The 25,765-nt window shown below is 37.4% G+C and overlaps 4 protein-coding genes and 1 long non-coding RNA gene across 5 annotated transcripts; 3 read left to right on the plus strand and 2 right to left on the minus strand.

The window, feature by feature from the left end:
- Positions 1 to 3,231: 3,231 nt before the first annotated feature.
- LOC129806424 (probable 4-coumarate--CoA ligase 3) lies at positions 3,232 to 6,012 on the plus strand. Its single transcript, XM_055855007.1, has 4 exons — positions 3,232 to 3,816; positions 3,873 to 4,065; positions 4,721 to 5,369; positions 5,432 to 6,012. The coding sequence occupies exons 1-4, from the start codon at positions 3,471 to 3,473 to the stop codon at positions 5,882 to 5,884; spliced, it is 1,641 nt and encodes a 546-aa protein (XP_055710982.1). The 5' UTR covers positions 3,232 to 3,470; the 3' UTR covers positions 5,885 to 6,012.
- Positions 6,013 to 11,072: 5,060 nt separating this feature from the next.
- LOC129806453 (uncharacterized) lies at positions 11,073 to 12,350 on the minus strand. The gene is made up of 2 exons (XR_008752165.1): positions 12,274 to 12,350; positions 11,073 to 12,158 (listed from the first exon to the last, which is right to left on the minus strand). It is a non-coding gene; the product is annotated as an uncharacterized LOC129806453 (long non-coding RNA).
- Positions 12,351 to 12,355: 5 nt separating this feature from the next.
- LOC129805169 (uncharacterized) lies at positions 12,356 to 16,438 on the plus strand. The gene has a single exon (XM_055852924.1). It carries the CDS (start codon positions 12,356 to 12,358, stop codon positions 16,436 to 16,438), a length of 4,083 nt encoding a protein of 1,360 aa, XP_055708899.1.
- Positions 16,439 to 17,405: 967 nt separating this feature from the next.
- On the plus strand, positions 17,406 to 18,308 carry LOC129806445 (geminin). The gene is made up of 3 exons (XM_055855039.1): positions 17,406 to 17,553; positions 17,641 to 17,762; positions 17,830 to 18,308. The coding sequence occupies exons 1-3, from the start codon at positions 17,497 to 17,499 to the stop codon at positions 18,212 to 18,214; spliced, it is 564 nt and encodes a 187-aa protein (XP_055711014.1). The 5' UTR covers positions 17,406 to 17,496; the 3' UTR covers positions 18,215 to 18,308.
- LOC129806430 (gamma-aminobutyric acid receptor alpha-like) lies at positions 18,223 to 23,847 on the minus strand. The gene is made up of 3 exons (XM_055855019.1): positions 23,710 to 23,847; positions 22,728 to 23,199; positions 18,223 to 19,306 (listed from the first exon to the last, which is right to left on the minus strand). The coding sequence occupies exons 1-3, from the start codon at positions 23,805 to 23,807 to the stop codon at positions 18,320 to 18,322; spliced, it is 1,557 nt and encodes a 518-aa protein (XP_055710994.1). The 5' UTR covers positions 23,808 to 23,847; the 3' UTR covers positions 18,223 to 18,319.
- Between the last annotated feature and the right edge of the window lie 1,918 nt (positions 23,848 to 25,765).

Below are 25,765 nucleotides of genomic sequence, written 5' to 3' on the forward strand. Positions count from 1 at the left end.
GGTGAGGTAATGTTGTAGCGACCACTTTTGATTCCAAATAAAAAAATTAAACTTTTGTTTCGCACATAAACACTTCAATGAAAAAAGAACTTTAGGAAGACTGAATAATTATTATAATTTCTGAGATGCAACAATTCATGGTAACTTTACAAATTATTTTTAAATATTTGTCTGATTGCGCGTATTCTTCTGAGTCCTCGAGTCTGCACAAAATACTTATCAGCCCAAATTTATAATTTTCCCGAGTAGAAATTCCGTGGGCGCCAGGACTGACGATGATGTTTCCTCGGGGATGGTCAGGAACCAAGAGAGAGTGAAAGTACATTTTACTGATCTTGTGGGATCAAGTGATTTTGTTTCCCCCTTCCTCATCAGGCTCATTTGTGTGAAATGGGTGGGACTTTATACTTTCAATCATTAATGTACAGCGTGCCACACTGTGAGCGCAACAATGTTGCCTATTCCGGCAACATCTTTTGCTTTCCTAAATTTCTTATTCATTTTATTTTTTTTCTTCAATTTTTGAGTTCTACAATTCCTATAGAAAAAAAACATCGCCTGTATGAAAAAGATCATGTGGAAAAGGCCTTGGAAGAGTTCAGGAAGGGCAAACTGCTACGGGAAAATTCTTCAGGTCTTGTGGGTCATATAAACGTATTAAAGTAAATATTTTTCAACTCGTTCCGTATGACGTTTTGAAATTTTCTACCCGTTCCTTCACAAAATGTGGTCACAAACAAGGTGGTCGGTATTACACTCAAAGTGGCCGGAATACTACCCAAAGCAATGTCTATATTTTTATTAATTTTTCAATATTTTAGGAACTGTATTGGAGAAAACAAAGATGATAAACTAGTTTACAAGGTTCCATACAACCCTCCCGAAAAGGAAGTAACAAGAAATTTCAATATGTATGAAAAATATTGCATTTGAAACTTAAGACTTCGATGCTTATTTGCAACTATATGCCGAAATTTGGCACACGAACCCTAATTTCGTTTAGAAATAGGCGAAAAAGTCGTATAACAATCTAGCCCCACAGCTCAAAGTAGTCCCACCTCCCCCTAATGCTATAATATTAAAATGAATAATATAAATTTGTTCCATTTAAAATGCTCAAATATACCGTAATTCTGAAAATGATTCTCTAAACTTATATTCCACTTCTTCGAAAACTGTAAATCTGCACTAAAAACCATAATTCTCAATATTTCTGGATGAAATCGCTCCTTGGAAATTACAAGGGGTCAACTCACTTTTTGGAGATTTTGAGGTCTTAATGCACTCAGACAGAGAATTTAATAAAATTTCAAATGATATGAGTCAAAAAATTTCGTTATTAGAAAAGTTTATCAAAATTTTACTCTTTATGATTGCTTGCGCGGTTTTGTTTGAAGTCAAGGGGCACAAAATAGATTTATCGTTCAAATTTTTGTGAAACAAGGGACTAACTCAAGCAAGTTGATCCCTTGTCATTCCAATTTAATGAAAATTTGCGCATCGACAAAGAGCTAACTCATAAAAAACATATTTTTGAAAGGTAAAAATAAATATGTTTCGATGTTTATAATAATGCTCATACAAATAGAAAATAATTAAATTGTTTTTATTAAGATGCCTCAGTAACCATTAAAGATAGTTGAGGCTGTTTTAATATATTTATTTACTCTTACATAATTAAAAAAATAAACGAAAAGTGCATTTGTTTACTTTTTATTTACTTTTATTTACATATTTATTTACTTATTACCTAATGCACAATAACTTTTGTTTAGTAAACATGTTTTTGACATTTCAATGAGAGTGAATGAGATCTAGATCTAGTCATCTAGCTCATTCTCATGGGAAATTTTGAAAACATGTTTACAAACAAAAGTTATTGTGCGCTAGTCATTACACTTTTTATTTTTTCATCTTTGCAAAAACATTTTTTCAGATCCTCAAATAATGTGCTATTATAAACAAAAACATTACTTTTCTCTTTGTTTGTTCGTTAGATATTATCGCCTAATGATAGCGCTGCTATTTTTGTGATGGTTTCAATAAAAGAAGGTTCCCGTAGTTCTGTATTCATGAAAATATCATAATTTTGAACTTGGAGCCCCTATATCCAGACAATCGCTTGACCTACATCATATTTTATATATGTTCTGAAAAGGCCTTGACATCAGCTAGAACATACTAAAACTTCAGCTCAATCGGATGAGATTTTTGTTTTGACAGTTATTCAAAATGGCGGACAGAAACGTTAAATCAAGATGGCGACCATACCATCTTGTAGATCTCGGTCATTTTATCTTAAATTCCCGAAAAATTGGAAATTTTTTAACCAAATACTTCAATAATAAAGCTTTAGAAAGATCATTATATGCAATTTTATAACATAAGCCATGCATTCATAGGAAGATAGGGTAAGTGTGCCAAATTTCGGCATAGTTGCATACAAGCGTCAAAGTCTCAAGTTTGAAATGTAATATTTTAAATACAAATTGATATTTTTTTTTATTCTTTCCTTTGTTTGGAATCTTGTTTGGTTTGCTTGGAACCTTGTAAAGAGTTTACCGTCTTTATTCACTCTAAAATCATTCTTAATACATTTTAAAATGAATAAAACTATAATACACAAAATGGAAGTGGATTATTCTAACCAGATAAATTTGGAATAGATTTGGGCAACATTAGTCTGAAATCGTTTTTGGAATTGCACCTTCAGATAACTTTTTCACGGAGCCGTTTTTTGACAAAATACCTATACTAGCATTTCATGAATTATTACTGAAACTACAAGAATCCTTTTGGAGATTATTGTATCTTACTTGGTACATAACATATCCCTATATGCTTTGACATGGTAGACCGGATCGGCGAAGACCATCAATAAGTGATAGAATTAATAAAATTCTCACGAACAGTAGAGTGGAAAGTCACCCGCAACGACGGTATTTATATAAAGTCATACATGCCTTAATAGCCCCGCCTTCCTCTACTTTACTCAGTATGTTTAATGTTGACTATTAAAGTCTTATCAAATGGACCTTTTTAAAGAATTAAAATACTGAAAACAATAACCCAACATGCCATAGATATTGTCTGATTAGGCCAAAGACTATGCTGAATGGTATGATTAAAGATAATTCGTTTGCTCAACGAAGAATGACTATTGAGTTCTTATCTGATTTTCAATAGACGTTGTACTCTTAGCTCGATCATTGACCAAGAGTAGTGTTGAGATAGCATTCTTCGAGAGTAGACTCTAGAGTTTATGATTAACACACCTTCTCCTGATGATACCAGAGGCTTAGAATGATTGGTGACTTTCACAGATAAGTTACTTGTCTTCGTAAGCTATAAGAGAAGAACCGGTTGGCTGTTTATTTAGTCACACTCAGTTTTTCATGAGAGTCACATTGATAAAGTTTAAATACCTCCGCGAAAGTGTTTTGAAAATTGGAGCATTGTGCTAAGTTAAAATGATATCCACCAGATACGACAGTGCTAAGAAATATTGGTGTGGTAATGAAGATCCAAGTCCAATGTTTCATGAAAATGTTACTGTTGCCCGTGCTGTGCTCTATCTACTTAAATTAAATCCTGATAAGGCTTGCCAAATCAGTGCTGATGATGGAAGTCAGAGAACCAATGGAGAGATTTATGAAGATACTTTTAAGATTGCCCTAAATATGCAGAAGAACGGCTGTTCCAAAGGAGATGTCATAGGTTTCGTCTGCAAAAATTCCCATCAGTTAACACCAACTATTCTAGCATGCCTGTATTTAGGAGCCCCAATTAATGCTCTGGATGTAGCATTTACAAAAGGTTGATCAATGACTTTTATTTGTCTTTTCTTGTTTGTGATTAATGGTCTCTTGCAGATGAGATTATTAACATGTTCCGGACCACTAAACCTAAATTTGTCTTCTGTGACGATGACGTGGCAAGAACCGTCCAGAGATCTCTGTTGGAACTGGAGAGTAGGGCCACTATCATAGTTATTGGACAACGAGTGGCCAATTTTGCTCATATTGATGACTTTCTTGATGATAAGGGCTCTCAAATGGAGATCATGTGAGTCACGTGCGTCTCATGACAATGATTAGGCATTTAGGGGATTTATAAACTTTGGGCTCACACACCAAGTTGAACATATCTTGAAAACACTCTATGTAAACCGATACTCCTTCATTCTCTAGGAGAATATTTTTTCAATCAGTTTTTGTATGGCTTTTTTCTCCTATTTTTAAATGGAACTCTGCATTATCAGAATGTCCTATCATTATCATAAGCCTAATCATTCAATTGGTTTGTGAATTTGAATTATAAATAATTACTGTAACATAAGAATTACGTTAAGTTTCTAAATTCCGAAGAAAATACTAATGGGCACAGGGGCCTCTCGACATTTCATTTTTCCATACGTTTTTGCATAGAGGTACTGACTGAAGACTATTGGCAAGTTTTTTCCTAAAGAGAATTGACTTATCAGTTTGATATATTTCGAAATCGTGCATTAAAAGCTATCTAAAAATACATATTTCATAATGTTCGCCAAAATTATACAAGAACTACGAGGAAATTTGTTTATGTCGCGGTGCAATAGCTGCAAAATTTTTACAAGGAAAAGTGAAAAATAGCTTCACTTTTTATTAGGCTTGATGGACCCCTGAATGAGCATTTCTTTGGCCAGACTTTGATTAATTCTTTTTAACAATTATTTTCATAGGAGTTTGATCATGAATCCTCCAGAGGTAGACAAGAATTCCTGTGCAGCTATTCTCTGTTCATCAGGAACTACGGGTCCAGCTAAGGGAGTAGCCCTATCTCATATGACTTTACAACTTCAGTTTTGTCGTCCTGTGATGACCCTATTTATCGAGCAGAATGATAAAGTGTTCAGTTTTAGTTCACTTTACTGGCTCTCTGGATATACCATGATGTTCATGAGTTTCTTCCTGGGTGTTACAAGAATCATCACGACAAAACCCTTTAGTCCAGAGTACGCTATAAAAATCATAAAGGACTACGATGTAGCTCTCTTGTTTCTACCTCCTGCCCAAACATCTCTTCTTGTCAATTCGCCGGCTTTTGAGAAGGATTCTCTAGCCAATGTTAAGAGTTACATGTGCGGCGGAAGTCTTGTGACCCAAGAATTAGCCATGAAGGTTAGACAGTACGTTACCAATGGGCTCTTTACTGTTGGATATGGATGTACAGAATCCGGAGGAATCTCTGCCCAAATGATGCCATCAGCCAAAGTATCCGTGGGTAATCTTGCAGCAGGAGTGACAGTTAAACTACTCAATGAAGAAGGGAATCAAGTTGGTGTTGGAGAATCAGGAGAGATTTGCGTTAAAAGCCGTACACAGTTCCTGGTATAAACCCTCAATTCAGGATTGGCCTGTGGTAAACATTTAATTTTTAAATTCCTTTTCAGGGATACTATAATAATCCGAAGGCCACAAAGGAGATCCTGGACAAAGATGGATGGATCCATACAGGAGACATTGGTCATTTCGAAGAAGATGGACAACTCTACATCACCGGTCGAAATAAGGAAATGTTTAAGTACAGCAGTTACCAAATAGCACCATCTGAACTTGAAGAAATCCTTGAAACACATTCAGGAGTTCTCCAGGCTGTTGTTGTAGGCATTCCTGATCCAACTTATACCGATCTTCCGGCTGCAGTTATTGTACGGAAGAATGGATCCACGGTAACCGAAGAAGAACTAATGAAGTTCGTAGAGGGCAAAGTAATGGACTATAAGAAACTTCGAGGAGGTGTTTACTTCGTCAATGAAGTCCCTATGACGCCTTCTGGGAAGATAAGGAAGATGAAAGTCAGGGAATTGGCTATTAGTCTCTTCAAAGCGAAGAGTAATTTGTAGGGGTCGCTTTGAAACTTTGTGAAGTTACGTAGATTATTTGGTTCTTTTCTTTGAAGTTCCTCGTAATTGTCTTGTAATATTTGCACATGTGTTGTAATTTACCATTAAATGGTTGTTTTTATGCTGAATTTTTAATTTTTAACGTCAGTCCGACCTTTTAAATTGAAGCTATGTATAATTCCATTGAAAGTTTGAACTGGCATGATGAGTGCGTTTTGAAGATTATTGGAAGAATCTGCTGATCGTAGATCGCCTAGGAACGTCCCCATGGTAAATGCTTCTTCCATGCTCCTGAAGGTTTTTTTTGGGCAGAGTCAGTGCATTTTATTACGTTGTCATAGTGAAAATGCCTTTTTCTGGCATTTTTGCTGCTTGCTTCGGGCAGGACTTGAACTCACAACTGTGAGAGTCGAGAAAAAGATCTCACCGCACAAGACCCAACGATCTTGCCTATTGCGCCACTGAGATCCTCGGTAATGCGGTTATCTCGCTCAGATTAAATAAAACACTTTTTTAACATTCTCCATAACTTTCGTACGGATATTGACCTTCTTCAGTAGTTGATTAAACTATCAAGAAAACTAAAAAAATATAGTTTACTTGACCACTGAAGAAGGTCCATATCAACACCGAAAGCTCTTGGGGAAACTAAAAAGTATTTTAATTTTGAGGTGACTTCAATCTTAATTAACTTATATAATCAACTTAATTAACTTACCAAATATTATTAAGCTGTTTTCTAGATAAATCTTTCATGGGAAGGAAAACGACGACTTATCCAAACATTTATGGCACCTCAGTCTTAATTCTTTTCGGTTTTTCACTGTTTTTACTCTGGAGGTTGGTTAAATTGAGTTTCTTCTCGAAAAGCTCAAGCACTTTCTTTCCATACCCTTGTCTTTCAATCAAAGGCTTTTAGTCACTTTCTCCTGGCTTCTTAGCAACAGTCTTGAGTTCCCTGAACCGAATTATAATCTTCCGGACTCCGGACAGTAGAGCGGAACACTTCCCGGTCAATTTCGCAATTAATGACATTATCTAAAGATAAAGCTATTAATTTGCTCTCTAATTGGTTATTCCTAATCAATATAAAGGCGGTTAAATGGTTCTTATCTCAGTCTCAGAAAGTTCCAATGGCAATCACTCAAAAATTAGGAAGCATTCTTAGTGCTCAGAGAATATTGATATTCTCCAATTTTGATATTTTTTTCAAATAGAAAACCACGAAAAATCCCCTAATATTCCTCCTTAGAGAAGTTTTTGCCATTTTCTTGAGCATTTCTTGTCTGTACAATATATTCAGAGTGACTCGTAGAATAGACTTGATTAAATCAATTAGTCGTGTTCCGGACACTGTGGGGGTGTACGATAGAATGATAAATAAATTTGGTATTGTTGTTATGGCTGCTATGAGTGTCTTTAAGAATAGAAGTCATTTGCAATTGATATTTAGTGCTGACGAGATTGAGAGCTGCCTTGAGAAGCTCCTGCAGAATCCAGTAAAAATAAAAAGATGTGTTATTTCGGTTACGGTCTTATAAAAATGTTGTATTAAAATTGTATAATGAAATCCTTGTTCATTTACATTTTTGTGTTTTCAAGCTTTGGAATACTAAATTAAATCAATTCGATATAAATAAACGCAAATTTTTCCTTCTTACCGTGCTATCACACTATAATTTTCACAATTTAATTTTAAATTCAATTGAGCCAATTGAGCATTGTAATTTTTGTAGAATTTACTTGACAATTCTCACAGCCAGGACATATTTTGCAAGAAACTTGCTCAATTTTAAATAGAGCTGCGAGACTTTTGACTGTGAATAATTCCGGAAAATGTGTGATTGTACTTAAAATGTCTTATAAGTCACTTATCTGTTATACAAAAGAATTTCCAATGACAGAAGAAAGTTTTGTAGACGTGTTAAAAATCTGTTTTAAGTCATCCCAACTGCGATTTCTTGACGCAACAATTTCCTTCGAATTGCTTTGGAGGAACTTAGTAAATTACTCCCGATACTGAAGCTTCACTCGCGTACAAGTTTACCACTAATTACTTTACTTATTTTATTTTATTGCCCACAAATAATAATTAATTACGAGAGAATAAATTTAGTAAGAACAATTTGATTCAAAAGGCTACTTGTTTAACTGCAATAAAATTGAAATTAATGAGGAAGTTTAACATTTTAATTTGCTGAATTCAAATTTAATTGAGCAACCACACTTATGCTATTTTAGCATGCCTAAACATGTTTTAGTGAACCAAGTTTTTAAGAGAAAATCTATCAATTCAAATGATTTTTTGATGCAAAATAACGCATAGGAACAATTCATCTGAAAATTGAATTAAATTTAAAAATTGAAAAATCCTATTGTGATAGCACGGTTACGGTGTTATCACACTAGAAAATTTCACATTGAAAAGTTGCTCATTAAAACTTCTAGAACCACTCGAAATCGCTGATTTAGCCAGGACATATTGCTAGAATTGCTCTGTTACGATGGCATGTGGGTTGTAAGATGAGTGATTTTGGTTTTGAAGCATATTTCAGTCGTTTGAGTGAAAATGTGTGATTTTAGAGACGAGGGGAAGTTATCCTCCTGTACACTGCTTTTGTGTCGTGCAAAAGGACCCGCCAAGCGAAAAGGAGGGTGTGGACGAAAGATTGGCTTTTAACGCGACCTCCACATGGTTTCGTTGAAAATCTTTATGACAACATCGCAAGTGGAGATTTTTTTGGACACAATGATTTTCTCCGGATGACTTCGGAGGAATTTGAAGAGCTTCTTCAAATCGTAGGGCCTTATCTACAAAAGAAGGCGATTTGTGACTCAATTTGTCGCAAACGGACTGAAAACCATCAGATCGGCTGCCTCTATTTTTGTATTCTCGACATTTGTAGTCCCAAATGACGGTTTCCTGATGTACAGCCTCAATAAATTCCGCCACCATCTCATTTGACCACGAAATCCTAGAAGTTTATGAACGAATATAAAATGTAGATGAAACACATTTTTGTTTAGCTTTTTTCTTACTTCACCGATCTTTTTCAATGCCTTTTGCCCTTTCTCCATCTCGTTTACGATAAATTGGCACTACTTTTAATCACAATTTCATCATTAATAAAACTGGTGGGAAAGTTGTGGCGCAGAAACTACCCGAATGACTGCAATAAAGTAGTACCCGATGCAAATATAATGAGCAAATTTTGCTCATAATTTGCTCAATAATTATCAATCGTAGGGTGGAATCACCAGTTCTCGCCAGTGCCCCACTTCTCGCCACTTACATTGAAATCGCTATTTTTCGCAATTTATGAAATAAATGAGTCGCAATTTTTTTGTATTGTTTCTGCTTCTACGCATAGAATCGAAAAATAATAATTATTCGTATTGGATTCACGATTTTGATCACTTCTTAGAGCAATATTTTAAGCAAGTGCATCGAATCCAACATCTCTTACCAAATGTACTAAGTGTCGTCAAATTTTCATCAGGCCAAAAATACCTATTTGGGTAAATAATTTGTCTATTGAATATTTAATTGCACTTGTGGAATACATAAAATTTGTATTTAGTCAATTAATATTTAATTTTATATTATTTTTGTATAAAAGTGAGGCATGGCGAGAAGTGGTAATTTTCTGGAATTGATTTTACCACCTGTCGCCATATCTTTTCAATAGGCGACGCTAACTTCACTTCGTACATTCTCAGTTGTCAAATCTGCATTGTTTACTTTGTGCAAAAGCCCCTTAATTTGATTTCTCAAAGAAAAGTGAAGAAAAATCATTTAAAGAGAGTACTAATAAAGTGATCACAAGGAAAGAGAAATGGTGAATGTATTCTTTTCATAGCATTGCCTAAAATAACCGAGTGTGGTTCTTTTCAAGTGGGTGGCGAGAAGTGGTTACAAATTTTACAAAACTGGCGAAAAGTGGTAAAAAGTGGCGACGAAATGGTTATTTTTGCATTATTAATAAAAAACAGTTTTTTAAGTAGTCGAGCGTTATGTTCTAGGATTATTGTTTTCACGTATCTAGAGCCAATACATCTAAGTAACTTTGTGTCAAATTTGACTTATCGTAACAAGGATTCAAAAGTTATGATTAAATGAATTTAATTTTTTCCTAAACATGGCGATAGCCGGTTATTCCACCCTATTTATGCTATTTTAATCTATTTAAAATTTAAACCAATTTTTGTGACTCGAGTCCACTTTTTTATCACTAAATGAATCGATTTCTAAAAGCTCTTGACGAAAATTGCACATTAGGGCATATAACAGCAACAATTGATGTGAATCATATGAAAATTTTAATGTGAAATTCTCTACACTAAGTAATTAGTTTGACATTGACTACATTTGAATAAAAAAAAAACACTGTCTCGAGAAAGTACAATCCCAGTAGCTTGCCTCTCATAAATATAAGTTAAAAGTATAAAAAAAAAATCAATTGTCAAGATCCAAGATCCTTTTCAGCCTACGTTTAGGTTGAACATATAACAGTTTACGGACAAGAACATTAGGGTGAGCCAAAAGCCTTTCACGATGTCTACGAATTAACTGGGGGCATGTTTAAATTAACCCCTTATAACGGAGCCAGGCACATACCAAGGAGCATTAAAAATGTTTCTCAACATCCTATTTTCTGAATTCTTGTCATTTTCTATTTTTTATGTTCCTCTTTTTCTGATTTTTTTATTATCACAATTGTAAAAGGGATGACCCTATCTTGTGATTAAATAAAGTAATAATAATAATAATAGGAACTACAGCATGTTTGAGCAAATTAGCTTCATGCGTGAAAATTGTCAAGAAAATTTTTCGTCCCATTGAAAAAGAGCCGTGTTGGAAACGCGACAACGCCAACTAGCGGAATTATTTGAAATTAATATTTTCCAACCCTGTAATTGAGCCCTTCCGGCATTTTGTCTTTCTTTTGGAACTGTGCTTTGTAATGGCGAGACACGTTTTGTGAAGCTCCTAGGATTTCTTATATTTCTTGAGTAAGTCAGCAATTTCAGCGTTTTTATGTAATTCACTCTAATTTGTGACATTGTTTCTTGTGATAGGTGATCGATTTATAGGCATAGGGACGATCTAAAAGACATTTAGATTGATATCTATATTCTGGCGACATTGAAGTTTATAGGTATGGGAAAAGAAGAAGAATTAAGATTAGAGATTTAACAGAAGCTTTATTTCAGATAATTTGCCTTGAGAGAGAAATAGTGAGTGGAAATTAGTTGCTAGAAAGTCCAAGCAGTTAATTCAAAGTAAGAGTTTAGAATAATATTGGGAAAATTAGAATTTAAAGAGGAATTATATTTCAGGAACCACCACTGCTTAATACTTAATACTTAACACTTAATATTCTTGAAAATAATATAAAAATCGATCAGGCCGTGTCTCGCCAAATTAGACGTCAATAAAAGATTCAAAAATACAGTCCACTTGACTTTGACGACGACCACAACATTTTGGTCCATACTCGCCGAATAGACGGCACTGGCGCCTGTGGATTAACTCCCGAGTTCCCTGACGACGACATGGAGGGACTCAGGCGGAGTGAAAGGGCAAATAAGGGTCAGCCACCGAAGCGGCTAGGATTCGATGATGACCTGACTGAGCTGGAGCTCACAATTGTCCAGACCCAGATGGAAAGGACAAAAAAGGAAATGGAATTGCTCTCTTTGAGGGAAAAGGAACTGTCACTTCGTCATTCGATGGTGATTGAGGCGAAAGCTGCATCTCTGGCAAACGTATCTGCGGATTCCTATGAAGATCTACCTGCCAAGACTTCCACTCCATTGATGAAGCTGGAGAAGTACCCTCTTTTGGACGAGGCCGGCAAGCCAGAAGCCAAAGGAACTGACAAGCCCATCCCGGATGTAGACGACAAAATCATCTTGGGCCAGACGGGCAATGACAAGGCTACTTTGAAGGATTCCTCAAGTGACGATGAGTTGGAGGGAGTGGTCAATAGATTCCAGCACTTTCAAAAGAAGTTAGACCAGGACATCTTGCGAGAGAGGCTGCAGAGGAAGACCGCCGGAGACATTGCACAGAGAGGGGCTGAAGCAGACGACAGGAAGAAGTTTCTTAGGTTCAAGGAGAATCCCCCAGAGCCAAAGAGAGTGACCATGACGACTGATGAATTTGAAACGGCACTTCATACGGTCATGAAGGTTGCCAAAGACGACACCAGACATCATACACCCACTCCCGAGTACATGGACATCATGAAGAAGTTCTTGGTGCGCCAATCTGTGGGTGATGAGACGCACAAATTTGAAGGAAATGTGCAAGAATGGCCCATTTTCAAGGCATGGTTTGAGAATCTAAGTGACAGTTGTGGATACAACAACACAGAAAAGCTTACCGTCTTGCAAAAAAGTCTGGTTGGAGAGGCAAGAGAGACTGTCAGATTCTTGCTGTTTTCCCCATGCAATGTGGATAAGGTTATGTTTTCTCTGCCTGCTCCAAAGGATGCACCTTTGTCACAGGGAGGGGCCATTGACGGCGAAATTGTGGCTCATGGTCATGGCGGCAGCCATAACCAAATCTTTATGAAGATTCTTCCAGTCTATGTGACAGGGCCGAAAGGGACTGAGAAGGTTTATGCTTTTCTGGATGAGGGTTCAACCATCACCATGATGACTTCCTCTCTGGCAGAGAGACTTGGACTGGATGGGCCTGGAATACCTCTGTACTGGCAAGGAGCAGGTCCTTTGGCAAACACCGATCTCACATCCAAGACTGTCGAATGTAGAGTTCGTGGGTTTCTACCAAATGCGAAGGAGTATTTGATGCAAAGGGTGAGAACAGTTTTTGAATTGAATCTCCCAAGACAGACTGTGGACATGTCAGCTCTCTCGAGAGACTGGAGGCACTTGGCGGACGGCCAAGTACAGTCCCTGAAGGATGCAGTGCCAGAGTTGTTGATAGGTCTAGACAATACACCCCTTATTGTGTCTCGAGAGATCATCCATGGCCCATGGAATGCCCCTTACCTCGTAAGAACGTGGCTGGGATGGGTGGTAATGGGAAAAATAGACGGCAGACCCATAAATGGCCCCAAAAACTATTCTATGTGGGAGCGACGTGATGATCTCTACGAAATGGTGAAGGATTCCTTCTCCATTGACTCATTTGGCGCCGAGTCTCTTGGGAAAGCCCCCTCTCGTGAAGACAAGAGAGCCCTAGAGATAATGGAGCGCACGACACACAGAACTGATGACGGACGATTTGAGACAGGGCTACTGTGGAAGGACGGCAAGCAACCGGCTGTTCCTGAGTCAAAGGAAGCAGCTCTCAGGCGACTCCATGCCACTGAGAGGAAGTTGGATCGAGACCCAGAGCTGGCAGAGGCGTATTGTGCAAAGATGGAAGACCACATACAAAAGAAATATCTGGTGAAGCTCACAGAGGAAGATTTGCAAGTGCCAATGGAGAATGTCTGGTATCTGCCGCATTTCTCAGTCTTTCATCCTGCAAAAAAGAAGATTAGGGTTGTCTTTGATTGCGCTGCCAAGTCTCATGGATTTTCCCTTAATGACTTTCTGACTAAGGGACCTGATCTTTTGAAGTCACTTCCGGGTGTGCTGGAGAATTTTAGAAAAGGGAAGTACGCATTTACGGGTGATATCCGTGAAATGTTTCACCGTGTTCACGTGAGAAAGGACGACACAAATTATCAGAGAATTCTCTACAGAGGTATGAGGAGAGATGTCGAACCAGATGAGTACAAAATGGATGTCATGACGTTTGGGGCTTCCTGTTCTCCCACTTTGGCCTCTTATGTGAAGAATGTCAATGCGGAGGAACATGCAATGGACTATCCGGAAGCTGTGAAGGGAATATTAGACAATACCTATTGTGATGATTACCTTGGCAGTGCTGACAGCATTGAGGACGCCAGAAAGCTAATCAGAGATATTGTCTATGTCCAGAAGGCTGGAGGATTCGATATCGTTAATTGGACAGCGAACGATTCGAGAATTTTGGATACCTTCACTGACACCATGAAGAATTTGGCATCTCAAACACTGGACGAATTGGACCGTGTTCTTGGCCTATGGTGGGATTCGACGGCTGACATCTTCACCTTTAAGACACAATTCCATCGTGTTCCTGCTGAAATACTCTCTGGAGAGAAGATCCCGACGATGCGAGACGTGCTGCGACTCATCATGTCTATATTTGACCCTCTGGGGTTTCTGGCCATGTTCACTGTCAAGGGAAAAATGATTTTGCAAGAAATTTGGAGGTTAAAAATTGGATGGGACGATCCGATTGAGGGCATTGCACTACAGCACTGGAAAACTTTTCTAGACGAATTGAAGACGATCAGCACAGTGAGAGTTTCCAGGTGCTATTCTCCAAATTTGCCTCAAGCAACTTCCGTTCAACTTCACATCTTTGGCGATGCCAGTGAACACGCATACTCATCCGTGGCTTACCTGAGGATTGTGAGTGAAATTAACAGTGAAATTGAAGTGTCATTTGTGTGCGCCAGAACAAAAGTGAGCCCCTTGAAGTCGACAAGCATTCCCCGGCTTGAGCTACAAGCCGCAGTGATGAGTTCTAGAATGAGTGCAGCAATTCGAGCTACCTTGGATGTCAAGATTGACGACGTAGTGCTTTGGAGTGATTCCCTGACTGTCCTGGGATGGATTAGAAGTGATTCTCGACGCTTCAAACAATTTGTTGGTCACAGAATCAGTGAAATTGATGAGTTGACAGAGTTCCGGCAGTGGCGATGGGTGCCTACAAAACTCAATCCAGCTGATTTGGCTACCAGGATGGTGAAAAGTGATTTCAGTGAATCATCAATGTGGTTCTGTGGACCTCCCTTTCTCAGACAACTTGAGAGTGGGTGGCCCCGGGAGAAAAGTGAGACAATTGAAAACAAAACAAATGACGTTGAAGTGTTTACGGTTATGACAAATGTTGAAGTGTTTCGCGGTGACCAGCTGATGCCAAAAATTGAGCGATTTTCTCAGTGGAATCGTCTTATTCGTGTGACGGCAACAGCCATGATTTGTGCGAAATATTGGTTAGACAGATGGAAGGTCAAGAAGTCTGGTGGATGCCCCCCGAAAAGGCCTACACTGACAGTGAAAGACTTGTTGGCAGCTGAGAAGCAGTGGTTCCGGAAGATTCAGACAGAATTTTGGGCTGAAATTGAGACTCTTAAGAGAGGAGAATCCGTCGACAAACAGAGCCCTCTGCTCACTCTCTCACCAACCCTGGATTCGGACGGAATCCTTCGAATTGATTCACGTCTGGTGAATAGTGATGTGAGGGAGAAATATCCAGTGATTTTAGCTCAAAAACATCCGGCCACCAAGTTATTGATCAAAGACGCTCATGAGAGACACCATCACCAGGGACGTGAGCAAGTGGTGAATTACTTGCGAGAAAGATTTCATATTCCGCGAGTTCGTGTGGCAGTGAAAAGAGCTTGGCATGAATGTCAGCAGTGTAAGAATCAAAGAGCTCGCCCAGTAGTTCCGGAGATGGCAGCTTTACCCAGGTTCCGTGTGACAGATTCAGTGTATCCCTTCGTGAGAAGTGGTGTGGATTACTTCGGCCCCCTGATGGTGAAAGTTGGACGTCGACACGAGAAAAGGTGGGGTGTTCTCTTTACATGCCTCGCAACCAGAGCTGTGCACCTGGAGATAGCACACTCCCTGACTACAGATTCAGCCATTATGGCTATACGACGATTTCTTGGACGCCGTGGCCCGATTAGTGATTTGGTTTGTGACAATGGGACCAATCTGCGGGGTGCAGATAATGAATTTCGTCATCTGTACCAAGCTCTAGAGACAGGCAGGATGACAGAAGCCCTCTCCGAGCGAAAGATTGACTTCCATTTCAATCCTCCTGCAGCACCACACATGGGCGGGGCATGGGAAAGGCTAATCAGGTCAGTGAAAAATGTCCTAAAAGATTTATTGAAAAATCATGTCCCCACCGATGAGGAGCTATTGACTTTGTTCACGGAAGTTGAGTTTATTGTGAACGGACGCCCACTGACGTATGTGTCTGTGGAGCCAGAGGACGATACGGCTCTCACCCCAAATCACTTCCTGATCGGTCGTTCAGCTGCAAATAGACCTATTGGAAATTTTGACGATGGAGATCTCGTGCTCAGGAAGGCTTGGAGGAAAAGTCAGCGGATTGCTGATATGTTTTGGCACAGATGGGTTCATGAATACCTTCCTGAGCTCACACGTAGGACGAAGTGGCATCAGAAGATTCGACCCCTGAAGATTGGTGACATAGTGGTGATTTGTGATGAACAACTTCCACGAAACTCCTGGCCTCTTGGAAGAGTCACTGATGTCTTTACCGCTCCTGATGGGAAGATCCGGTCTGTTATGGTGAAGACAGCTCAGGGCTTGTACCGACGACCCGTGGCGAAGCTGGCATTATTGGATGTAGCGGAAGACCAGCAGACAGGATTAGGGATGGGTGCAGGAGCACCAGAGAGGGGAAATGTTGGAAACGCGACAACGCCAACTAGCGGAATTATTTGAAATTAATATTTTCCAACCCTGTAATTGAGCCCTTCCGGCATTTTGTCTTTCTTTTGGAACTGTGCTTTGTAATGGCGAGACACGTTTTGTGAAGCTCCTAGGATTTCTTATATTTCTTGAGTAAGTCAGCAATTTCAGCGTTTTTATGTAATTCACTCTAATTTGTGACATTGTTTCTTGTGATAGGTGATCGATTTATAGGCATAGGGACGATCTAAAAGACATTTAGATTGATATCTATATTCTGGCGACATTGAAGTTTATAGGTATGGGAAAAGAAGAAGAATTAAGATTAGAGATTTAACAGAAGCTTTATTTCAGATAATTTGCCTTGAGAGAGAAATAGTGAGTGGAAATTAGTTGCTAGAAAGTCCAAGCAGTTAATTCAAAGTAAGAGTTTAGAATAATATTGGGAAAATTAGAATTTAAAGAGGAATTATATTTCAGGAACCACCACTGCTTAATACTTAATACTTAACACTTAATATTCTTGAAAATAATATAAAAATCGATCAGGCCGTGTCTCGCCAAATTAGACGTCAATAAAAGATTCAAAAATACAGTCCACTTGACTTTGACGACGACCACAACAAGCCGATTGAGCGAGAGTCTACTGTAGTCAGTAGTCCATTTGAAAAAAAGAATTTCCATAATTTCTTTGAAAACTTTTACCCATTGATTTTGTCCCAAAAAATACTATTTTACTTTATTTTATTTTATACAAATGAAATAGTTAAAAAGGTTGTCTTACCACTTAATAAAGCTGTTTTAATGTTTTTCTTATTAATTTTCACGCTGTTACACATGGTTTTTCTTGATTTTTCACGGCTCGATGGACCATGCTTCTGCTTTTGAACGCGCGAACTGAAGAAATGGCAGAGAAATGGGAAGTGACGTCACTGAGCGACAACAAAAAACTCAGCGACAAAACGAGGTGTGAGCCGAATTTTTTTCGACATTCGCAAAAATTAATTTCGAAAACGCTTGGAAAAATTGTTTTTATTGGCGCGCTGTGTTTTGACTCGATTTTTCTAATTTTATACAAAAACACGCTGAAAATGAGTGGAAAAGCCAGTAAAGTTTTCATCCAAGTCGAATCTGAAGAAGTCCAGCAGGTGTGTTTGGGTTTTCTCTGTGGAAATTCAGTGTGAAAGTTTGTTGTGGGGATTAACCTAACTTTTTTCGCGTTGTTTACATTTCAGGAGAATCTCAAAAACAATCGCCGCACCTTCAAAGTACTCCAGAAGAATGCCAAAGACAAGGAAAATCTCGTGGGGCGCTCCATAGTGCCGATTGGGAAGGAAATTTTGGGGAAACAGAAGGCGTAAGTTGGAGAAATTGGGTGTTTTGTTTGTGCCATAACCTCACTTTTTGGGGTTTGTTTTTTGCAGGGAATTGGAGGAGGAGAAATCTGGCCAGAAGAAGCGAAAGCAGACATCTCAGCACGTTCAGACAGACTCAGAAGAGAGCTGTGATCAACAGATAACCGAGGCAGATTTGACATCAACAGCAGGTCCGAGTCAGAAATATTGGGAAATTCTGGCTGAAAAGCGTCGGGTGGCTTTGGAGGATGCCCTCAAAGAGAATGAAGCTCTTCATGAGGAAGTGAAGAGTCTGAAGGCTGAACTTGATCAAGCCCATGCGATGCTGGATGAGACGAATAAGATGGTGGAGACTCTTTCTGAGATGATACAGGGCAATGAGGAAGCTGAGGAAGATGCCGATCAGGAGGAAGCAGCGAATGCCAATGAAGAAGAGGAGGCTGCAGGGGAGTGAAAAAACAATTCTATCTTCATCATCTATATTTCCTGCCTAATTTATGTTATTCGTAAAGGTATTTTCAATAAAATGATCATTTTGAACTGAAAAAGTGTTTGGGATTCAATTGATGGTTGTCCAGGGGAAGTCATCTTCCTGATAAGTCACATAGACAAGCCAGTACATTAGGTTGAACATGCCAAAGGACAAGGGGAAGAGAACTCTGGCTACTCTGTCAATCAGGGAGACACTATTGACATGCCTCGTTGAACGATCCTTCCGGGTGGCTTCTCTCTGTCGCATCCTCCGGAATTTGTCATCTCCCAGAATACAGAGCCAGAGTTGCTTCCATTTAGGTGCTTTGGGTTGGTCAGTTTGCGTCGTTCTCTCCATTGTGGACACCTTGGAAGCAGCCGGCCGGAAGAGGGTCGTATCGTTGTAGATTGGGCAGATCAGGGAGGATCTCCGACGTGCTGCCAGGAGCCTCTGTGGCGAATCCAACTGTATAGACAATCTCCCTCCAATTTTCTCCACTGGCTCCCCAATATCTTCCCATTCATCCTCATCCAGGGGAATCTCTCCACTGCCCACCTTCGTGAAATAGTGCACTCCGGCAAATTCCAGAAGAGTAGCAATGCAGTAGAAGAAGCTCATGAGCAGGAACCAATCCAGAGCCGTGGCATATCTAACTTTTGGCAAATCCTTCCTGGAATCCAAACTAATCGTCGACAGAGTCAGCACTGTGGTGATTCCCAAGCCAACTCTGTCACTCGTAGCTTCCCTGTGGATCCAGAATCCCACCCAGGACAGCACCACAATCAGAATGCATGGCACATAGACCTGGATCAGGAAATAGCCAGCATGACGCTGAAGATTGAAGGACACCTGCAGCACGGAAAATTCCCCTTCGCGCCGGAAAAACGTAAAGTTGCTCTGGGGGAAGTCGATGAGGTCAAATTGACTCAGAGTCATGCCGGGATTGAAGTCTACCGAGTCGCTGGTCAGCCATTCGTACACCAACTGGCGAGAGGTGTATGCATAGGATCCCAGAATCAAGGGACAGGATTGCCGGTCGACAGGGAAGTTCTTGAGTTCCATAGGGCAGGAAGCCTGAGGACAGAGAGAAGGAGAACAATCAGCTAAATTGGGATGGAGACTCTTGAGGATGAAGTAGCTCTTGAGAGGGAAATTAATCTGCAGTTGGAAGGACATAAGAGGAAGCAGAGAGATGAGGACAATTAAAAATTGAGTGCCTCGTAAGGTGAATTAAAGGGTTTATCAACCGGAAAATTAAAGAACAAAGATTTCTTGGGATTTGCAGGATGATGTTAGGGTACCTTCACTGAGAAAAAAAGAGATTCACTTTTTAGGTGTAAAAATATATCAACATTTTTTAATGTTAATTTTACACATTTTAAGGGTAAAATTAACATGAAAAAGGGTTAATTTAACCCCTACTACACCTAAAATGGGTAATATTTACACCGATCTCGAATCAATACTGCAGGGTAAAATAAACATTTCCGGAATGTTATTTTAACTTTTTCGAATTTCTCTCAGTGAAGGAAAGGGTACCTTGGAATTAATTTAACAATATCATTTACAAAAAAATAAATAAATAAAAATAAAAATAATAAAAATAGGTGTAGTTGCAAATATTTCCTCAGAACTTCGAATAACCATGACTTTAATAAAATATACATAATATGGATTATTGGTTCCATAAATTAATTAAATGTATGCTAATGCAATGTATCCTTGTAATCTTGTAATAGTTGAATGATAAAGCCACAAAAAATGTTCGTAAAAGTTTGTATTTTTCACAAACAATGTTCGCACATTTTTGTTTATCTGGCAATACTTAACAAACAAATGAAGAAAGTTTACGAACACTATTTTGTCTGTTTACGAACATTTACAAACAATTGTAAGATCGTCAAGTGATTAAGTTACAAACATTGTTTGTGTGAAATACAAACTTACAAACATTAGGGCAGAATCACATTGACAAAAAATGCTCGCCATAGCCTCACCGTATTTCGTTAATTTACGCATTTTCATTCCAATTCTTATGCAAATTTTCCATTACCGTATGAGCGCAAAACCCTTATTTTGGATCCGAGCTCAGAATATTAAAATCTTGGCGTGACCACCTGACCTCTTGAACTCCTGACTTCAATCCAATTGAGAATATTTGGGGGATTCTTGTTTGCCATATTATCGCCGATATTTGCCAATACACTTACGTTTTGGAGTTAAAATCTGCAATTTTGGATACCTGCAACAACCCTGAAGATAATTTCATCGAAAATTTAATCGATAGTATGCCTAATCACATTCTTGAAATACTTCAGAAAAACGTTGGAATCACTAATTTTAAAGATTTGCATAAAAATTATGTCGCCTAATAATATTACAAAAGAATTTATTGACATTATCGTAGTTTTACGCTCAAAAACGTGTAAAATTGATATTATTTCAAATAAAATTTAAGAAAGATGTTGCGCTGTCAAAAAAATATCATAAATAGATTCAAATCAAAGTATTTTGTTGAAAAAAAATTAAATAAAACGAATACAGAAAAAAATTTGAGTTCTGTAAAGTGACTTTATGGTAATGATACGCACTTTATAAAGCAGAAAATATTCTTTTTTAGGCAATCGTGCTTTAATTTCATTTTGGTTAGATCTAACATAACCTCAAAATCAAACATAACCTCTGTGAATTACAAATTAAAAAATGAGTTGCTTTTTAAATAGTTTTTTTTTTAATATTTGATTCTACAAAATATTTTATTTTGATTTACTCCTCTGATTGGTTAAAGCTTAACCTAGTTAAAGAATGGAATGTGTTCGATGTGTTTAAAATATTTTTTTTTTTTAATTTAAACTAATGGCTCCGACACACCTTTTAGAACAGGAAAATTTTATGTAAGCAAAATTCACATTCCTTTTTTTCTTAAAAGCTTTGCATAGTCTATCACACAATCCCACACTCTTCATCTTCTTCTTTTAAACTTCACATCAAATTAAATTTATTTCGGACCAATTTTGAGATCCAAAGAGTGGGAGCAACTTATGCAAATCTTTTGAGAAAGAAAGGAACGCGAATTTTAACTTCATGAAATTATACCGAGCTGAAAGGTGTACTAGAGGTTTTAATATTTAAAAACTTATGGCGCTGGCACACCTTTTCAATTGAGTGAAATTTAATCGATTGAAATTTTACTTCTTATTCTTTCAAACTAAAATAAAATATATTTGTATCTTTTTATCAAAAGAAAATTGTAATTTCAATTTCAATTTTTATTTGACAGAAAGGGACAGCTACACTTGATTTCAATTTGAAAGAGTAAGAGGTAAAATTTCAATCGATTGAATTTCACTCAATTGAAAAGGTGTTCCAACGCCATTAAAATATTCTTTTTTGTGAAATATTCAAACAGCAAAGAATAATTCTTTATAAACATTGGCAAGATAAATTTTATTCTTTATTACGAAGCTCTGAATCCTCTGAATTGGGTGAAAGGAACGCCTATTCACTCTTTAAGACAGAGGTGTGCAAGAACCGTTTGAAACCGAACAAACGTCAAATGAAACTCTTACCTCAGTGCAGTGGTCAAAATACTACCTGAACAAACTTATTTTGACGTTTATTCGGTTTCAACGGTTCTTGCATACCCCTGCTTTTAGAACTCGTGTCAGGACCTATTGACCCCCTGCTCTGTACCATTTGGAATACGAAATTTTAACACTTATCCTTATCGAAAAACGAAGATTAATGTAAAAATGCCATATTATTTACATTTTATTAGATACATTACATAAATTTCAACATTTTGACAAAAGTGTCAATAGGGGTTCCCTGTCGAAGAGGTGTTTCTTTCACCCTAAATATTCTAGTTGGAAATTTAATTTACAGTAGAGTTCCTCAAATTTGAACATTTAAGGGGGTATAGATGGCATTTCTCACTTCTCAAATTTGAACAACATTTTCAAAAGCGCTCTCTTTACTTTTTCTAAATTAAGGAAAATAACTTTAGAGAATTTTAACAATTCAATTTGTTGTTAAATATGCGGAATTTGTTAAGGAAATTAATATAATACGACAATATTGAAGAAACGTCAGAGAAAAATAGTTTTACAGTAGACTCTCTCTCAATTGGGCATTTGGGGCAAAATGTCATCCGGTTTATCGATAGATTTGGGCCTCAAAGCCTTTGTAACTTCCACAAAAAGCGCTCAATTATAAAGAATCACGATAAAATAGGAAGAAATACAGCGAATTTGAGCAAATTTGCTTCTAAACGTGAAAATTGTCAAAAAAAATTTTTCGCCCGATTGAAAAAGAGCCGATTGAGTGAGAGTCTACTGTAATTCAGACTCCATGCAAAATTTCTTTTACATAACCTCATATTTTAAATTTTGAATGCAACCGTCGTTCAAATTTGAGGAACTCGACTGTACTTTATTCTCCCGAATTTTTCTACCTAATTTTCCAAATGATAAACCTTTTGGTGCATCCAACTCACCTTGATTGTGAGCCTCATGGAGTAGAGGATGTCCCCCTCCTGGGAGAGACGAAGCAATTTGTTGGGGACGGTGATTGTATGCACGTGGGATTGCTTTCCGTTGTAGAAGTACGTGTCTGGCTTCCAGATCCGCGACAGCATGGAGATACTCAGGGAGAGACTCTTGATGGGACCCTGAAAGCTCAGTCGCTTATCCCTCCAATATTGCCGGAAGTAGCAGTCCATGGAGTAATCCATGTCCAGTTCAGAAACTGGTCCCATGCTGCGAATGAGGATGTTGGTCTTAACGACCGTTGGTACACCCTGGCCATGTGTTGGAAGTTGAGAATTGGAGTAGCTCTTAAGGAGATTCTCCAGGACCATCGAAATATTCTTGCTCACGTCCACAGATGTTCGTTTCTTCGGCAGTGCCTTGATAAATGGATACTCATGGATATTTGGATGATGAATTGGATTTCCCGGGACGCGATGACTAAAAGGAAAATGTTTGTTAAAACTATTTGCTGGTGTCTAAAGGAAGCTATTTAAGGCTTTATGTGATTTGGCGTGTAGAAAACTTCAATTTCATCCGTGTTATGGAGAGGTTTTTCGGTCACAATGACCCACGTAGGGGGCACAGGTGGAAGATTTGAGGGACATGGTGGAAATATGTTCCCATATGGGATGTTTCGCGCGAAAATCCCCAAAATAAATGTTACAAAGCACAAAATCCACAAGAACTTCATCTTTCCTAGATGAGCAACACTTTTAGAATAAACTGTCTTGATCTCAAATTCCTGCCTTTTATATTGATTAAATTAAAAAAATAATAATAAGCAGATAAATGCAAGAGCAGCGAACTTTATCTTTTGAAAATAACACTGTAATCCCGGGAAAGGCATTGAAAGCGAAAGGAAGAACAATTATTGAGTTCTGGTTCTCTCGAATATTGTGAGTAAAGAAGTGCAAATGAAAGGCTAATGATCAATTGAAGATTACCCACCGATTTATGTGGAATTGATTGAGATGCTTGGAGAGGAATGTCCCATTGACGCCTCGTTTCAGGCCCAATCGATGCTCAGGGAAACGTTCGTAAATCATAAAGCACTCACTAATTGTTGTGAGATGGAAAATGGTCAAGAGGATCCTGGGAAAAAATTAAGAACTTTTAAGAATTCTTCATTACACAGCTTATTATTAAAGAAATTTCCATATTAATAATAATATCTAGGGCTAGTCCCCGGCAAGTGGCCTTCAAAGTTGAAGCCAATTTCTTACTTTCACATACAAATGCGTATGGGAATTTTTCTGCACTCGTGATCGTTATGCTAAATATTTAAAAAGTGAGAAGTTTTTCCGTATTATAAGATACCTTTCCGTATGGAGGGATAAATATACTAAATTTTTGTTTAAATAAATTTTTTCCTTGGAGCACTGTGAGATGAGTCCGAGATCAATTTAGGAATTGGCTCCAAATAGCTCCATATAAAAAGGCCAACTTGCCAGGCGCTTGATCTAGGGGAAGGCTTTCAGGCTTCGCAAACACTCTGTCTTCGAACGTATTTCCCGTGTCTTTTCAGGAAATGTGTGACTTAAGACTGGCTATTAATAATATTGGTCAGATTCATTAAAATAATGTGGGAAAAATATGAACCATTCGAAGCCAGAGTGTTTTAAGAACACATTAAAAAAAACTGATTTAATATCACGTTGGTATTTCATTTCTTTTGTTTCAGTATTTCTTGTTACTTTCAATAGAAAGATTTATCTGCATTTTTTTTAGAACATGCCTAAAATTTAGTACAAGATCGTATAGTACAAGGTTTCTAAAAAATCTAAAATAAACATGGGAAAAGGAACAGTGGACACAGTTTTTTTTTCCAATGCGAGAGGAAAGCGTGATACTTTCGGACAACTCGAGCTTATAACAATTAATTTTTTTTCGATATATTATTAATAGATTTAATCCGATTTTAAATTATATAATATTTTAAAAGCTAGTCAAATGCCTCACAATTTCTGAGAAGTAGGGTAAATGTCCTAATGTTAAAATAATAATAATAATAATATAATAATAATAATGCTAAAATATTAAACAAAAAGAATAAACTACAGTCACCTCCTTATGTTTTTCATTGGAAAATATGTTCGATCTATGAAAAATTCAATGGTGAAAAGCTACACTTTTAATTTTCCTGACAAATTAACAAATTAAAATTTGTGAATATAAATGGATTTTTGCTTAGTTGGAGCAAAATTAACTAAATAATGGAACTGATGTATAGAAAACATATAATTATAGTAATTTAGTATTGTATTTATCATGAAAACAATGACGTTTCCATTTGGAGTAGCGAAAAATTTCCATTTGGAGCAGGTTTTGAATTAGCTTCATTTACCCTACCACGGATTAAATTTATTAAGAATACAGAAAAAAACATCGAGTTGTCCGAAGGTATCGCGCTTTCCTCTACATAATATTATATATTTTTTAATTTTTTCATTGTGTCTTCATAATGATTTTTTTTAATTATATAAGAGGATTTGGTTTAGTACATATTGTGTTAAAAATGGATTTTAATTAAATATTATAATTTTGTCAGTTTATTAATTTATTTTCAGTATAGTTATCATATATATTTTTTTTGATTAATTTTCTTTAAGTAAAGTGGTACAAGTTGGACAGGGCTTTTTTCTTATTAAATTTAGTACTTCATTTTTATTTGTATATTTTTAATGCTTTAGTTTTATGATTTGGTTCCTTGTGCTTAAAAAAATTTAGTACAGTATTTATCAAGAAAAATTCCCTGTCCAACTTGTACCGGCGAATTGTCCAACTTGTAACACTATGTCTAACTTGAATCACTTTACCCTACATGTACTAAAAAATGCAAAAAACTCGGAATTATAGTTTTATGTGTGGTTTGAGGTATATAATTTACTGTAGCATTAAAAGTTACAAAATGCGTTTTCAAGATTTCGGTCAATATGAATACACTCTTTCTAACAGTACAAATATTAGTGATATATCGGTTTTATCTATTTGTTTTTTTTTCTAG

The sequence above is a fragment of the Phlebotomus papatasi genome, chromosome 3 (assembly GCF_024763615.1).
Source record: "Phlebotomus papatasi isolate M1 chromosome 3, Ppap_2.1, whole genome shotgun sequence".
Classification (NCBI taxonomy): Eukaryota; Metazoa; Arthropoda; class Insecta; order Diptera; family Psychodidae; genus Phlebotomus; species Phlebotomus papatasi.

What these genes read in the sequence shown, in the direction of transcription:
- LOC129806445 (XM_055855039.1), top strand. Translation starts at nt 17,497, where the DNA reads ATGAGTGGAAAAGCCAGTAAAGTTTTCATCCAAGTCGAATCTGAAGAA. An exon ending in AATCTGAAGAAGTCCAGCAG is followed by an intron (nt 17,554 to 17,640) that starts GTGTGTTTGGGT and finishes TTTACATTTCAG; the next exon opens with GAGAATCTCAAAAACAATCG. An exon ending in ATTTTGGGGAAACAGAAGGC is followed by an intron (nt 17,763 to 17,829) that starts GTAAGTTGGAGA and finishes TGTTTTTTGCAG; the next exon opens with GGAATTGGAGGAGGAGAAAT.
- LOC129805169 (XM_055852924.1), top strand. Translation starts at nt 12,356, where the DNA reads ATGTTTTCTCTGCCTGCTCCAAAGGATGCACCTTTGTCACAGGGAGGG.
- LOC129806430 (XM_055855019.1), bottom strand. Translation starts at nt 23,807, where the DNA reads ATGATTTACGAACGTTTCCCTGAGCATCGATTGGGCCTGAAACGAGGC. An exon ending in AATCAATTCCACATAAATCG is followed by an intron (nt 23,200 to 23,709) that starts GTGGGTAATCTT and finishes TTTTCCTTTTAG; the next exon opens with TCATCGCGTCCCGGGAAATC. An exon ending in CCATGAGGCTCACAATCAAG is followed by an intron (nt 19,307 to 22,727) that starts GTGAGTTGGATG and finishes CTCTGTCCTCAG; the next exon opens with GCTTCCTGCCCTATGGAACT.
- LOC129806424 (XM_055855007.1), top strand. Translation starts at nt 3,471, where the DNA reads ATGATATCCACCAGATACGACAGTGCTAAGAAATATTGGTGTGGTAAT. An exon ending in GGATGTAGCATTTACAAAAG is followed by an intron (nt 3,817 to 3,872) that starts GTTGATCAATGA and finishes GGTCTCTTGCAG; the next exon opens with ATGAGATTATTAACATGTTC. An exon ending in AAAGCCGTACACAGTTCCTG is followed by an intron (nt 5,370 to 5,431) that starts GTATAAACCCTC and finishes ATTCCTTTTCAG; the next exon opens with GGATACTATAATAATCCGAA.